Below are 16,662 nucleotides of genomic sequence, written 5' to 3'. Positions count from 1 at the left end.
GATAGGCCTTCCTTGGGACCTGCATAGAACAGGATGTAGGATGGATCTTCTAGCTGTGGGAAAGTGGTCTGTGATAACAGAGAGAGAGAGAGGAGAGAGGAGAGAGAGAGAGCGCAGTGGGCCTTAGGTGGAGAGCATAATTGCTGAATGTGGATGCTTCTTAGCTGTATGTGTGTGGGAGCAGAAGGAGTGGTGACACCTTGATATTTAGCCAGTACCTATGTCTTGGGCTTCCCTTCTCTCATATGGGCACGGGGTGACTACAGTGACTTTGAGTTTATGTTCCCCTTGGAGATTGCAGTGGAACTCTGTGGATCCAGAGCATGCATACAGTTGATCCTGTAAAGTAAAAGAGTTAATGAGCGTTTGGCCAGCAATGGCAATGGTTGGTGCAGAGTACCGGGCCTTTGCAAACAGTGGCCTTAGCTGTGTGTGAATAGGTGCCTCTCCTGCAGTTGGCAGATAGTGCTCCCTGCTGTTGATGGTGGGAAAGAGCATTAGAGCAATACAGTTCAGACAAGACTTGATGTTCACATGTACCAAACAACAGAAAGGACATAGAAGTTATACTTTTGCAACAAGTATTGCTCCCTTCTCTTGTTCACCTGTGTGGGGTGCTGTGTCCTGGTAGCCCTAGTTGTTGAAAGGCATGGGGTGTTTGGTAATAGTGTCTGAGTCCTGAGACAAGGGTACATTTTAGAGTTTAGGTAGAGAAGTGTTTACAATGTGCTTGAGTTTCTAGAGTGTTCTGGGGACAGACTGTTTTGTGCAAAGTGCCTTTCCTCTTTGTTTCCCATCACCAAGATTCTTCCATGTAGCTTTAGGTGGGCACAACACAGGAACAAAGAGATACAGCCTATGCCATGTGTCTGATCTGACTTATGGTCTTCCTATCGGGGGTGTGGTAGTGGTGTGCTGCAATTTGGTGCTGAGTTATGTGACGCCCTTCCCTGGCTCTCCCTGTCAGGTTCCTACCTGCTCGTGGTTACTGCCTGTCTCTAGGCACCACCAGGGACTCCACTAGTCCGGACTGTCCTTTATTTTATTTTTTCTCTCCCCGCTCTAGCACAGATCTCAACAGATCCCCCTGCTAGGCAACCACCAGTCACGTCCTAATACTAGTATTCCCAGAGACTCTGAATACTGGTATTGTTATTCTCTTCACCGCTGCCACCATTTGTTACAGTTCCCCTTCAGCCTTGGTCATTACCTTACCCTCCCTTCTGGTCTGTGAAACCCCAGCCAAGGATCGGGCCTTTGGTAAACCAAATTAAGTATTTATTAAAGATAACAAAGCTAACAAGATTAACAAGATTTCTTCTTAAGGCACATAAGCATATGGTTTTACTCAATACTAATCCGAACTCCACCCCCCTCCTTCTCCACTCTCTCCTGGCAAACAACTCTCTCAAACCCCACCAAGCAACCCACTCTTTCTCTTCTCCCCCCAGATTCCACTCTCACTCTTCCTTTTATACGTTCAGCCATTTTAAACACTCAGCCAATCATCTAGCATTCTACTGCCCATTCACTCCCCCTCCTCTTTCACTCCACTTACCATGTATCTTCTAAACAACCAACACTTACCATATATACATTAATATAGGAACATCACAAGTTACACTGTATCCTATGTTTTGTCCTATGTAGGCAAGGCAGTGGTCAATGAAGGGGGATTTTTAATCTCCCCCCAATTGAAGTCAATGGGAGGGGAATTTCTTGTATCACATATTGTTCTTCTGTTGATAGGGGGATAGGTCTGATTGGGAGGGATGTAGGATATGACTTAAGTGTTGGAAGTAGAGGAAGAGCAACTCCTGTTTGGGTTCTTTTGTTTGTATTCTAGAAGGAAGATAGAGTTAGGGTCCTCCAGCTGGCTAGGCTTGCCTATCTTTACCTGTACTCTTCTCTACCTAACTTCCTTCTGTTGTAAACTGATATGCTCAGGGAAGCTGACCTGCCCCTCCTTCTTTTGTCTTCTTCGACTGTACGAGGAGAGAGGAGACATCTTTGTCTTTGCTCTTTCTCCTGAGCCATGAGGACAATACCCAAGTCTGGGCATTGTGCCTCCAACTTAGTTAGTTAGAACTAGGTATGCCTTTCCTATGTACTATGTATTTTTATAAATAAACTAGCTTTTCTTATTTTATTAAGTCTCCTTAATCTAAATGCAGGGTAAAAGTCTGCTACACACTGGCACACATGTAGCTCAGACGCTGAGCATCTCTATATATTTCCATAATATTAAGTGTGTTTATCTTTTGCCTTTCTTATAGTGCAAGTTTGTGATCTGAAGTTTTTGGTTACCATATATGTCTCCTTTTTTGCTACTGGTAAAATTAATGAGTATCTACTAATGCGAACATAATGCAGGGTATATGAGAGCATAGCATAATCTACATCCTGGCTACCTGGGCAAGGTAAAACCAAGTGGGCAATATATGTTATCAGTGTAATGTGATATGAGTAGTATGTTGGGATGTGCAAAATCCAGGTTCAAATCTTTATTCAGCAGTTAAAACGTGCAGGGTGGCTTCAACCTCAGTTTTGTGAGGGTAGAATGCCACTTTAAGCGCCACGAATGATGGAATAAAATAATTAATATTGTCTCAAGAGTGATGCTGTCATGCGAGTCAGACAGATGTCATATTAAACAAAACATGTGCTGGCCTGGCAAGTTTGTCTAGCATATTCTAGAGAAGTCCTCTTTGTCTTGTCTTTCCTATTAAAACTTGCTGGAGTGTATAATAGCCTATGATCATTACTTGCCAGTGTCATATCGATTTACTTTATACAGTGGGTACAACTCTGTGTGTGTGTGAGGGGCTTGTATACACAGCAGCCTTTTGCCTAATTTTACCCTTCATGCCCCAGTTACCACTCTACTGAATTTCACTCTACTGAATTTCACAAGTAGTTTGTCATGAGATGCAGCGTACTTCTGCTTGGGGGAGGAGCTAAAAGACAAAAGCCCTGCTGTGTGAGTTAGCGAGGCATTTCTTTCAATTGCAGTCTTAGTTTTATTGAGATTCTTCTGAAGAATATAAAAGGAATATTATGCAAATAATAAATGTAAGGAAGACTATTTTATTGGTGAATATATGGCCCATTCAGTTGGATGCTTGTCTTGGAGCCAGTTAGCCTAATGTCTGTCTAGAAGAGATTTCCACTATGAGTATTTATGAAAGTTCTCGATATCGATGACATATTGTATAATTGGCCAGAACCAGGCATGATCACTGGCACTGTTTTCCCCTTGTACAACCACTTTCCACTTTACTTTTTAAAAAAGGAACATCAAATTACAGCCTTAGTGTTTTTGCATAGTGCAATTGGTAGATAAAACAGCATGACTAGTTGTGTTTCAATTTGAAATATACAAACGTAAATTTTGTTTTCTGTTCATATCAGCTATGAATTTTTAAAAAATATGGACAGTTAAACTGTCTCAACTGTTTCCTGTTCAGGATTTTAGAACATGATTTGCTTTATTCACTGTCTTGAGTCAATTGATTTAAAGATAAGAGCAATAGTATGGAGGGAAAAAGATAGAGCTGTTGTTCATTGTCTGAATGGGGTTTTGGGCATACTTAACATTTAAGGACCCAACACTGATGTTGCTTGTTCCATATGCCATACACTTTTTATTTTAAACAAAACTGTTGAATGCATGGGTGCCTGTGGGGGTGTGGAATGTATACATACATAACTAGCATCAGAGAATAGGTCTACTACTGCTGGTAGATCTGGTGATCTGATAGGTGGTGCGGCCTGGATGCCAGGTCTACTGGTCTGGATGCCAGGTCTACTGACCAGGATGCCAGGTCTACTGACCAGGATAGACCTGGTCTCTGAGAAATTTGGCATGCACATCTACCCATTGAAAAGCAACTGAGTGGTAAACCTGGGTTTCATCAACAGTTAATCATGTTATCGATATGACTTTTTTTCATTCAGATGAAACCCTTTTCCTGGCTCCCTTTATCCCCTCCAGCCTTTAATTATTGCACTGCTGCTCAATCAACTTCAGTCTCTCCTGCATCTCTCCCTCTCTCTCTCTCTCTCTCTCTCTCTCTCATAAAAAAAATACCCAACATGCTAGGTGATTGGATAGCAACACTGGACTACACTCCATGGCTTTGCATGCTATTCTAATTCCCTCCCTCCCCCCACCAAAATGGGGAATAACAACACTAGATTAATTTGCAGGGCTGGCATAAATAATGATGGACTTTATCTGCATAAGCATCAGCAGGGTAATTTTTGTAATGTTTACAAATGTAGGGGGAAAAACAACTTTCTTTGTATGAAGACTTGGGTAATAAAGATCATGAACACTGTTCTGATATCGCTACAATAAAATCTTGAATTTCTGAATTGTTTTATGCCCAAGTCCCATCAGCTCCAGCCAGTACAGCCTAATGGGAGTTGTACTCTTAAAAAAAAACATGAAGGGCACCAGGTTGGTGTTAAATAATTGCTTTTTTGTTTTTTAATAAAAGCTAGGAATGAGGGGATTATAGATCACTGGGCAATTGTGGTGGTGGGGAGCTGCTCACCTGTCCTCTCCTGTGGTTAAATGTTATCAATTTGAAATTATATTAATTTCCTCCCCACTTACAATCTTGGATTGTGATCCACCTCCATATGGCCACACCAGCAGGTACAGCATGGGACTGAATGGAGCCCAGTTCCCAGCTTCCTCTCCTCCCCCACATTGCAATGTGCCAAGCCATTACTGGGAATGGGAGGCTCCTATATACTTCCCACATCCCCATGCAACCTTCCCTCTTGCCTGGTACAAATCACTCATGTTCAGTGTAATCTGTGTGTGGTAAATCTGTGTGCACCCACAGGGTGAGAGAGTGGGGACAGTGCTCTCTGTCAAGAATGGTGCCAATCCCTCTGTGCATGGGCAGTTGTACCTTATTGGGAATAGATCGTGCTGTGTAATTTTCTTTTTCTTACATGTTTAGTCATGCACCATTTCAGTTTCTCAAAATACTGCAGACGAACTCTTCATCTTTAAGCCATGGACAGTATGTATGTATGTATGTATGTATGTATGTATGTATGTATGTATGTATGTATGTATGTATGTATGTATGTATGTATGTATGTATGTATGTATGTATCCCGCCCTTCCTCCTTAAGAAGCCCTGTGTGGCAAACATAAACAACAATTTAACAATAAAAAGATGAAGTGTAGAAAAATTAATTGTATTTCTTAGTTTCTACTTTTAAAATTTTACCTATCAATAAAGAAAGTTTTAAAACAGTTACTACTTTAGGGAAATGTTATAAAATTGTAGAAAACATAGCAATGACATGGAACAGATATTGAATACTTCCACATAAAATTACTTTGCAGAGGTTTCTAAAGCAAGATGGATTATTATTATTATAATAAAAATAATCAAAACTTAGCATAATGTAAAAAATTGGAATGCTTTTTGCTAATGATATAAATTGAACCTTAAAATAGTACTGTGAGTAATGTATTAACACTATATTTCATGCATACTTGACAGAACACTGGAGATCAAATGTCTTAGGCTGCAATCCTAACCCCACTTACTTGGGAGTAAGCCCCATAGAATTCTCGCACTGTTAGCCCATTTTAGTTTTATAACTTCAAGCAGAAAAAGATTGGGATTCAGTGATGTCAATAATATTCACTGAGGTATTAGAATACAGAAGTTAAAAATGTTATATCTGATTTCACCATGGTAACAGGAAAGTTTGGTTATGTTTTGATATATTATTTCTCTTCACTTTTTATATAGCTTTTAGAGAAACACAAGAATACAGAAAGCATGGTAGAACTGCTTGAACTATATCAAATGGAAGATGAAGCATATAGTAGTCTTGCTGAAGCAACCACAGAACTTTATCAGTACTTACTGCAACCATTCAGAGATATGAGGGAACTTGCAATGCTCAGAAGACAGCAAATAAAGGTACACATTGATATAAATCTTAAAAGACATTATATGTGAAGATAATATATGTTTTAATATTTTGGAATTTTGGACATATTCAAACCATCTTGTGACAGTTCTGTTTCAAGAATTTCAAAGTTTAAGTTTTGGGTATTTATATTTACTATCTTGGGTATCTACATTCAGTATACAGTAGTACCTCAGTTAACAAAATGGATGCATTCCTGGACATTACTACTTTAACAGAAACTTTGGTACCAGAGATAGGAATAACATGGAAAGCATAGCGATAGGTTCCTACACTTGCTCATAGATGGTGGGGGCAGCTTCAAACGGGGCTTTAAAGGGTGCCTACCCAGCTCTGGCTCTAGCTCCCCTTCCCCCTGAATGTATTGCTTCCTTCCCTCCCCAGCCCTGGAGGAAAGCAAGAGATCTCTCTAATGCAAAGCAACACACAGGTTTGTCAGTTTCACATAAGAACATAAGAACATAAGAAGAGCCTGCTGGATCAGGCCAGTGGCCCATCTAGTCCAGCATCCTGTTCTCACAGTGGCCAACCAGGTGCCTGGGGGAAGCCCGCAAGCAGGACCCGAGTGCAAGAACACTCTCCCCTCCTGAGGCTTCCGGCAACTGGTTTTCAGAAGCATGCTGCCTCTGACTAGGGTGGCAGAGCACAGCCATCACGGCTAGTAGCCATTGATAGCCCCGTCCTCCATGAATTTGTCTAATCTTCTTTTAAAGCCATCCAAACTGGTGGCCATTACTGCATCTTGTGGGAGCAAATTCCATAGTTTAACTATGCGCTGAGTAAAGAAGTACTTCCTTTTGTCTGTCCTGAATCTTCCAACATTCAGCTTCTTTGAATGTCCCCGAGTTCTTGTATTATGAGAGAGGGAGAAGAACTTTTCTCTATCCACTTTCTCAATGCCATGCATAATTTTATACACTTCTATCATGTCTCCTCTGACCCGCCTTTTCTCTAAACTAAAAAGCCCCAAATGCTGCAACCTTTCCTCGTAAGGGAGTCGCTCCATCCCCTTGATCATTCTGGTTGCCCTCTTCTGAACCTTTTCCAACTCTATAATATCCTTTTTGAGATGAGGCAACCAGAACTGTACACAGTATTCCAAATGCGGCCGCACCATAGATTTATACAACGGCATGATGATATCGGCTGTTTTATTTTCAATACCTTTCCTAATTATCGCTAGCATGGAATTTGCCTTTTTCACAGCTGCCGCACACTGGGTCGACATTTTCATCATGCTGTCCACTACAACCCCGAGGTCTCTCTCCTGGTCGGTCACCGCCAGTTCAGACCCCATGAGCGTATATGTGAAATTCAGATTTTTTGCTCCAATATGCATAATTTTACACTTGTTTATATTGAATTGCATTTGCCATTTTCCCGCCCATTCACTCAGTTTGGAGAGGTCTTTTTGGAGCTCTTCGCAATCCCTTTTTGTTTTAACAACCCTGAACAATTTAGTGTCGTCAGCAAACTTGGCCACTTCACTGCTCACTCCTAATTCTAGGTCATTAATGAACAAGTTGAAAAGTACAGGTCCCAATACCAATCCTTGAGAGACTCCACTTTCTACAGCCCTCCATTGGGAGAACTGTCCGTTTATTCCTACTCTCTGCTTTCTGCTTCTTAACCAATCCCTTATCTACAAGAGGACCTCTCCTCTTATTCCATGACTGCTAAGCTTCCTCAGAAGTCTTTGGTGAGGTACCTTGTCAAACGCTTTTTGAAAGTCTAAGTACACTATGTCCACTGGATCACCTCTATCTATATGCTTGTTGACACTCTCAAAGAATTCTAATAGGTTACTGAGACAGGACTTTCCCTTGCAGAAGCCATGCTGGCTCTGCTTCAGCAAGGCTTGTTCTTCTATGTGCTTAGTTAATCTAGCTTTAATAATACTTTCTACCAGTTTCCCGGGGACAGAAGTTAGGCTAACTGGCCTGTAATTTCCGGGATCCCCTCTGGATCCCTTTTTGAAGATTGGCGTTACATTTGCCACTTTCCAGTCCTCAGGCACAGAGGAGGACCTGAGGGACAAGTTACATATTTTAGTTAGCAGATCAGCAATTTCACATTTGAGTTCTTTGAGAACTCTCGGGTGGATGCCATCCGGGCCTGGTGATTTGTCAGTTTTTATATTGTCCATTAAGCCTAGAACTTCCTCTCTCGTTACCACTATTTGTCTCAGTTCCTCAGAATCCCTTCCTGCAAATGTTAGTTCAGGTTCAGGGATCTGCCCTATATCTTCCACTGTGAAGACAGATGCAAAGAATTCATTTAGCTTCTCTGCAATCTCCTTATCGTTCTTTAGTACACCTTTGACTCCCTTATCATCCAAGGGTCCAGTCGCCTCCCTAGATGGTCTCCTGCTTTGAATGTATTTATGGAATTTTTTGTTGTTGGTTTTTATGCTCTTAGCAATGTGCTCCTCAAATTCTTTTTTAGCATCCCTTATTGTCTTCTTGCATTTCTTTTGCCAGAGTTTGTGTCCTTTTTTATTTTCTTCATTCAGACAAGACTTCCATTTTCTGAAGGAAGACATAAGAACATAAGAACATAAGAACATAAGAAGAGCCTGCTGGATCAGGCCAGTGGCCCATCTAGTCCAGCATCCTGTTCTCACAGTGGCCAACCAGGTGCCTTTTTGCCTCTAAGAGCTTCCTTGACTTTGCCCGTTAACCATGCTGGCATCTTTTTGGCCCTGGCGGTACCTTTTCTGATCTGCGGTATGCACTCCAGTTGAGCTTCTAATATAGTGTTTTTAAACAACTTCCAAGCATTTTCGAGTGATGTGACCCTCTGGACTTTGTTTTTTAGCTTTCTTTTTACCAATCCCCTCATTTTTGTGAAGTTTCCTCTCTTGAAGTCAAAAGTGACCGTGTTGGATTTTCTTGGCAATTGGCCATTTACATGTATGTTTAATTTAATAGCACTATGGTCACTGTTCCCAATCGGTTCAACAACACTTACATTTTGCACCAGGTCCTGGTCCCCACTGAGGATTAAGTCCAGGGTTGCCATCCCTCTGGTCAGTTCCATGACCAACTGGTCTAGGGCATAGTCATTTAGAATATCTAGAAAGTTTGCTTCTTTGTCATGACTGAAACACATATGCGGACAGTCTATGTCCGGGTAGTTGAAGTCACCCATTACTACCACATTTCCTAGTTTGGATGCTTCCTCAATTTCATATCTCATCTCAAGGTCTCCCTGAGCATTTTGATCAGGGGGACAATAGATCGTTCCCAGAATTAAATCCCTCCTGGGGCATGGTATCACCACACACAACGATTCTGTGGAGGAGTCGCCTCTTTTGGGGTTTCGAGCTTGCTGGATTCAATGCCTTCTTTCACGTATAGAGCGACTCCGCCACCAATACATCCTTCCCTGTCCTTCCGATATAGTTTATATCCAGGGATAACTGTATCCCACTGGTTTCCTCCATTCCACCAGGTCTCCGTTATGCTCACTATATCAATGCTCTCCTCTAAGACCAAGCACTCCAGTTCTCCCATCTTGGTTCAGAGGCTCCTAGCATTGGCGTACAGGCGCTTGTAAGCAGTGTCTCTCTTTAAGTGTCTTTGGCACTTGTGGTTTGGCCTGTGGTAATTTTTCCCTTCTGAATTGATATCCTGTGCCCCTGCTCTCACAATGCCTACTTCTAGGCCTACCCCTTTTACAATTTCATCATTTCTTTGGTCTTTATCCCAGGGGAGAGGTTTATTTCGAACCGGACCTTCCTCAGCTCCTGTCGGGTTTCCCCCCTCAGTCAGTTTAAAAGCTGCTCTGCCACCTTTTTAATTTTAAGTGCCAGCAGTCTGGTTCCATTCTGGTTCAAGTGGAGCCCGTCCCTTTTGTACAGGCCCGGCTTGTCCCAAAATGTTCCCCAGTGCCTAACAAATCCAAACCCTTCCACCCGACACCATCGTCTCATCCACGCATTGAGACTGCTAAGCTGGGCCTGTCTGGCTGGTCCTGCGCGTGGAACCGGTAGCATTTCAGAGAAAGCCACCTTGGAGGTCCTAGCTTTCAGCATCCTACCTAGCAACCTAAATTTTGCTTCCAGGACCTCACGGCTGCATTTCCCCATGTTGTTGGTGCCAACGTGCACCACAGCCACTGACTCCTCCCCAGCACTGTCTACCAAACTATCTAAACGACGGGCGATATCCTCAACCTTCGCACCAGGCAGGCAAAACACCTTGCGGTCTACACGCCCATCACACACCCTGCTGTCTATGTTCCTAATGATCGAATCACCCACTACAAGACTTGCCCCTCCAAGTCGGAGAAGCTCCGGTGCAAATCCCAACTCTCATAGAGGTCCATGAGCTGGGATCCACTGTAAGCTAGAGACCTCAAGATGGACTTATTCTGCCCAAGTCAGTGCTGTATCTCCTCATCTGCCCGCACTTGCTCTCGGACCAGAAGATCTACGTATACGGCACAGTCAATTCAGGGGTGTCCAGTACCTTCATGGACTTGGACTTCGCTAAATGCCACAGGATACCCTTCACCAAGCTTAAGGACCCCCTTTCCATGGAAACCATAGACAGGTGGCTGCTGATGTTTGGAGCTGTAGCCCAGGCAATGGAGTGCTTGTGGGTGGAGCTACCAGGGCACACAGCAGCTGGCCTTTTACCTTGCCACCCTCCCCTGTGGTACTTTCGATGACTTGGTTGACACAACATGACTCCCTCATTTTGTGGGAAAAAGCCACTGTGATGTTCCAGTTGGACTGTTGCCAACAACAATGCCAGCCTAAGGAGGTCCCCATGATAGCGGCGGTGATGGCAGCTGCCCCACCCCAGTCTGAAGGGGTTGCACTGTCTGCCAAATACCTGGACTATCAAGACATCTTAAGAAGGAGGTGGACCAGCTGCCCCCCATAGGCCTTACAACTGTGCCATAGACTTGTTCCCAGGGGCCCGAGTCCCCTCTGGACGTATAAACTCCTTGTCAGAGCCAGAGATATCTTCATTACAAGACTTCTTGGATGCCAACCTGCAGCGGGGGTTTATTAGGCCCTCGAAGTCTCCTCCTGGAGCTCCTTTAATATTTGTCAAGGAAAAAATGCGGGGAGCTCCACCCCTGCCATGATTACCGTGAGTTGAATAAGATCACCATCCCCAACAGGTACACACTCCCCATTATCAATGAGATGCTGGAACGACTGCGCACGGCCAAGATCTACACTAAGTTGGACTTGCGAGGAGCCTACAACCTAGTCCGTATCTGGGAAGGGGATGAGTGGAAAACTACCTTTACGACCCAATATGGCCATGTCGAGTATCTGGTCATGCCATTTGGTCTATTGAATGCTCCAGCTGGCTTCCAAAATTATTTTATGAACGACTTCTTTCGGGACTAACTAGATCATTTCCTGATAGTCTATTTAGATGACATCTACTCAGACTCCTCCACACAGCATGAGGCTCATGTGTTAGCGGTGTTGCAGAGATTGAGAGAGCATCATCTGTATGCCAAGCTGAAGAAGTGTGGGTTTGACCTGACCACCATGGACTTTCTGGAATACCGTATTTCCCCCCCCCCAGGTGGGTGGAGATGGACCCCAGAAAGGTGAGTAGTGTGCTTTCCTGGCACTCCCCCAAGACCAAGAAGGACCTACAGCGATTCTTGGGTTTTGCCAACTACTACAGATGCTTCATTGCTGTCTTCTCCAACAAGACGGCATCTCTGAAAGACTTTAAAAGGGACTGGCCCCTTCCACTGGACTGAAGAAGCGCCACAGGCATTTGAGCAACTGAAGGTGTTGTTCTCCCTAGAACCCATCCTGCAGCATGTTGACCTCCGCCGACCATTTTATGGTGTAATTGGATGCGTCAGATGTAGCCATAGGAGCAGTGCTGTTACAACCCGCCAAAAGGGGGGTGGAGCTGCTTCCCTGCACCTACTTCTCCTGAGTTATCTAGCTTGGAGCCAAATTATACCATCTGGGAGAAGAAACTGCTTGCCATCTGAGATGCATTCGAGACCTGTTGACACCTACTGGAGGGAGCCCAGCATGAAGTGGAGGTCCGCACAGATCATCGGAACCTCGAGAACCTGCAAACGGTCCGAAAGTTAAACCAACAGCAAGTGCACTGGGCACAATTCTTCACAAGATTTCATTTCCACATCAATCACATTCCCCAGACACAAAACCACAGGGTTGATGCCCTGTCCTGCAAGCCCAAATATCAGGATACCCGGCCTGAACCCTCCTTGTGCCATATCATCCCCCTAGACAAGATGGTAACAGCGGCCTGTCTCGATCCATGGGTTGAGGAATTGTGCACAGCACAGGAGCAAGATCCATACACCCAAGCACGAGTGCAAGACTACAGCAGCCCCCACAAGACCACCCCCTGGCTTCATCCAGAGGAGAGGGCTGCTCCATCACTTCAAAGCCCTTCATGTTCCTGTGGGAGAGCTATGGGCCAATGTCCTACGGCAATGCCCCAATGTTCCAACAGTAGACCATGTTGGGGTGTTTAAAACTTTGCAGGCAGTGGCATGAGATTTCTGGTGGCCATGAATGCATGATGTTGAGAAGTACATCCACTCCTGCTCTACTTGCTTGACAGCCAAGCACGCCCTGGGGCACCCGGTCGGTCCTTGGTAGGTGATCACCCTGGACTTCATCATGGACTTACCCCTCTCTCTGTGGAAAGCCACTATCCTGGTGGTGGTGGATGCCTTTAGCAAGATGGCCCATGGTGCTGGTGTTCCAACAGCCCAAGAGGTGGCACAATTATTCATTCTGGCTACACAGGCTCCTGACCAGCCTCGTCTTGGACCAGGCCCCCCAGTTCATGGCCCTGTTCTGGTGTGCCTTGTGGTGGCTGTTGCAGAGTGAACTAAAACTGTCATCATCACACCACCCCCAGATGGATGGGCAAACTGAGAAAGTGAATGCCACCCTGGAGCAGTACCTCTGCTGCTTATGTGAACTACCAGCAGGACAATTGGATGTCCCTATTGCCCCTGGCTGAGTTTGTCTACAATAACTTGGTTCATGCCTCTACTCATGCCCTACTACACTCAGAAAGTCAGCCAAGTGTAGGTGTTCTTGCAACGCTGTAATGAGAAAAACTACAAGGTGGAATTCTCCCTTCTCCCTGCACAACTATTAAAGATACAGAAGACCTCTTGGAGGCCGGGCCTGGCAACCAAGAGGTCTTCTATATCTTTAAAAGTTGTGTAGGGGGAAGAAAGAATTCCACCTTGTGGTTTTTCTCACTACAGCGTTGCAAGAACACCTGCACATGGCTGACTTTCTTTTCTCCTAAAGATAAAGGATCAGTCTCAGGCCAAGAACCTGGCAACCCTAGTTGGGAGGGTTCACGGAGAATCCAGGCTGCTTGCTTTGGAAACCACGCCATGCAGGACTTGCCTACATTCAGCTCCCTATCGCAACCTTTGATTGCATGTGAAAGAAGAGTAGTCTGCAGTCTGGTTTTCTAGTGACAATAGACTAGCCCCTGATCATTCATACCAAAGTGTCTGAGAGCCCTTCATATCCAAACCTAGCCTTAAACTTCTAGGTCATTGTGAAAACCTGAGAGAGAACTGTAACTCCTTCTTCTGTTTTGAAACAATAAATATTGGTGTTTCAATCCCTATCTTTTTCACCAGTTTTTCCAATCACATCCTCTTGGTCTTGGTTATACCCTCAAATGGCCCAATCACATGTCATTTACATTTTGAGTTTGACCCTCCATTACAGCCTGCTGGATCCTAGCACATCCCTTCTTACAGAGCAACAGTTTTCCTTTCCTCTGTTCTCCTTCCTCCTTCATAGAATTAGTCAAATCAGCTGTTGGTCCAGGGCCTTTTTTGTGATAGTGCCTCAGCTATGGAACTCCCTTCCTTCAGAAATACGATTAATAATGTTTAGGGGCATTTTTAATGCCAAGATGATGGGAGATATTTTGTTGAACATACCTCTCATAATGTTGTTGAGGAAAATTGTTGTATTTGCCTCTGTATTTTCTTGGATAGGTTTTGATCATTGTTGCTGGCTGCTGTTTGTTTTGTCAATTGTTTGTTTTTAGTTTTTGCTATAGTTTTTAAACTATTGTAATCAGCTCTAGGATCATGAAAGTGATGAAGGGCAGGGTATAAATATAAGCAATAACATCTTGGTAGCCTCTACACATATATTCACTTGCATATCTACTATTGCTCTTGGTTTTGCAATAACTTTTATTTTTCAACTACAACTGTAGCCTGTGTTCTGTTACTAATTTCCCCTTGTTAAAGGTAAAAGGTAGTGTCCCTGTGGCACACTACAACTCTTAAGCCCAAGATCTTGAGAAGCATGCCTCCATTGGTCTCATGGGTAGATATTTGCATAAGGGTGTGCATGTGAGCTGAGATGCTTATTAACATCATGACCTAACCAGTCATCAGATGGCCATTTGCCTGCTTGCCAGAGGCAAGTGTGCCTTGCCTTCTGGTGAGTGAGACATCCAGCATTCTCTGACAAGCTTTCACTTGAAAAAGAAAAGAAGCAGCAGTATTTTTTTCTTCTGTTTTTTCTTTATCATTTCCATACCAGTGAGGCAAGACTATACCACTCCCTCTGTGCTTGCTAGTGAGCTCAAGGAGTTGGTAGCAAGGACAACGAAGACCTGGCTAATAAGCCAAGCTGATATTTGTGAACTCCTGACATCACCTTTCTGTGGGAAAGGAAGATTGGATTTTCTGGGCTGGTCAGACATATTAGAAGTAGGATACTGATATAAGAACTAGGTTTTTTCCCCTCAGAGAGTAGAATGCTTCAACAAACCATTGGAAACTTTTGTATATCTCTGGATTTGGAGTCTTTAGTACAGGTGTACCCAATGTGGCACTCTCCAGATGTTGTCAGACTTCATCTCTCATCATTCCTAATCATTCTGCTTCCTGACTCCTAACAGAGCAGAGCAGAGCAGAGCAGAGCAGAGCAGAGCAGAGCAGAGCAGAGCAGAGCAGAGCGAGCTGTCTCAGTTGATCTACAGGTGAGGACATACAAGCAAGCCAGCTTTCAGAGAGCGAGCGAACAGGCAGAGCTAACAGGAGTTTGACAAAGGAGTTCGACAGGGGAGGTCAAGGGGGAGGTCCATAAAAAAACAACCCCAAACAAATTACTAATTCTCCTTGTACAGCGCACTGCATACTAGTGGGACTCTCAAGTTTGTCCTGAAGTAGGACAGGACAAAGCACAGGCCACTACAAAACAAGTAGTTAGAAAGAAACAAAAGGTACAAGAGAGAATGAATGGGAAGGATGCTCCAGTGGTTGTGACCTGCAAGGTGTGTGCCATGTTTGTTTTCTTGCCTGAGAACAATATGGCATACACCTGCAACAAGTGCAAGCTCGTGGCACTGTTGGAAGAAAAGGTGAGAGGCCTGGAACGGCGGGTGGCTACACTGAGGACTGTAAGAGAAGAGGAAGAGTTCTTAGAAAGAATGCTGGAACAACAGCAGCAAAGAGAGGTGGAGGTGGAGGAGCAACAGCATGTGGTAGCAGAAGAGGAGACTGCTTTGGAGAGGAATAACGAAGTGGAGGAAACTCCGTGGGAAAGGGTGACAGTTAGCAGAAGAGCTAGAAGACACCCTTCACCAGTGGAGCTATGGAACCGCTTTCAACCACTTGAGGAGGAGACTGGAGGACAGCCTGTGTAGGAAGAATTACAGGAGACCCCGTGTGACAACGAGCAAGAGGCTGAAGCTCAATCAAGCAGGGCCAATGAAACCACGCCCCACAACAAGAAGAGAAGAGTACCAGTAGTGGAAGACTCCCTACTGCGTGGGATCAAAACCCAAGTATGCCGAGGAGATCCGTGGACTTGCCAGGTATGCTGTCTACCAGGAGAACAGATTAGAGATGTGATGGAAGGGTTGCCATCACTCATCAAGTCCACTGACAGGTATCCCTTTTTCCTCATCCATGTGGGAACAAATGACACTGCCAAACGGAGCTATGAAGAAATCACATCAGACTTTGAAGCTCTGGGAAGGAAACTCAAGGACTTTGGGGCCCAGATAGTTTTTTCATCCATCCTTCCAGTACTTAGAAGAGGAGTAGAAAGGGAAAGAAAAATACTCCATGTGAATGAATGGCTACGAAGGTGGTGCAGCCGTGAGAGATTTGGATTCTGGGACCATAGGCTATGCTTCCTGGAAGATGGACTGCTGGCAAGTGATGGGTTGCATTTCACAAGGACTGGGAAGAATGTGTTTGGCCACAGCATGGAGAAGTTCATCAGGAGGGCTTTAAACTGAATCCCAAAGGGGAGGGAGACGTAAACTTGGTGGTAACGACTGATGAAGGCTTATCCACAGTAGCGGGACCAAAGAGATCGGCTCTAATAGGGCCTAGTAACAGCCCTCAGAAAAACATAGTAAGGAAGCCAAGCCATAAATCACATGGTCTTCGATGTCTGTATACTAATGCGCAGAGCATGGGAAACAACAGGATGAACTTGAACTCTTAATACAGGTGGGCAATTACGACTTGATAGGTATAACTGAAACTTTGTGGGATGACTCCCATGACTGGAATACAGCAGTTGAAGAATAAAACTTGTCCAAGAAGAACAGAAGGAATAAAAAAGGAGGTGGAGTTGCGCTATATGTGAAAATATATATATCCCTGCACAGAAATACAAGAAGATGAGCTTGGTAGCTCCACCGAGAGTATCTG

General features: G+C 44.3%; 1 protein-coding gene across 1 annotated transcript in view; it reads left to right on the top strand.

Moving 5' to 3' along the window:
* The window catches only part of JMY (junction mediating and regulatory protein, p53 cofactor), a 90,544-nt gene that overhangs the window by 15,292 nt on the left and 58,590 nt on the right, over positions 1–16,662 (top strand). The window contains exon 2 of the mRNA XM_061619898.1: positions 5,787–5,960. Coding sequence (XP_061475882.1) covers positions 5,787–5,960 — 174 coding nt within the window. The remainder of the gene's footprint in view (positions 1–5,786; positions 5,961–16,662) is intronic.

The sequence above is a fragment of the Rhineura floridana genome, chromosome 1 (assembly GCF_030035675.1).
Source record: "Rhineura floridana isolate rRhiFlo1 chromosome 1, rRhiFlo1.hap2, whole genome shotgun sequence".
NCBI classification, from domain to species: domain Eukaryota; kingdom Metazoa; phylum Chordata; class Lepidosauria; order Squamata; family Rhineuridae; genus Rhineura; species Rhineura floridana.
The sequence above is the reverse complement of the archived record's forward strand: the minus strand, read 5'-3'. Positions and strand labels throughout refer to the sequence as shown.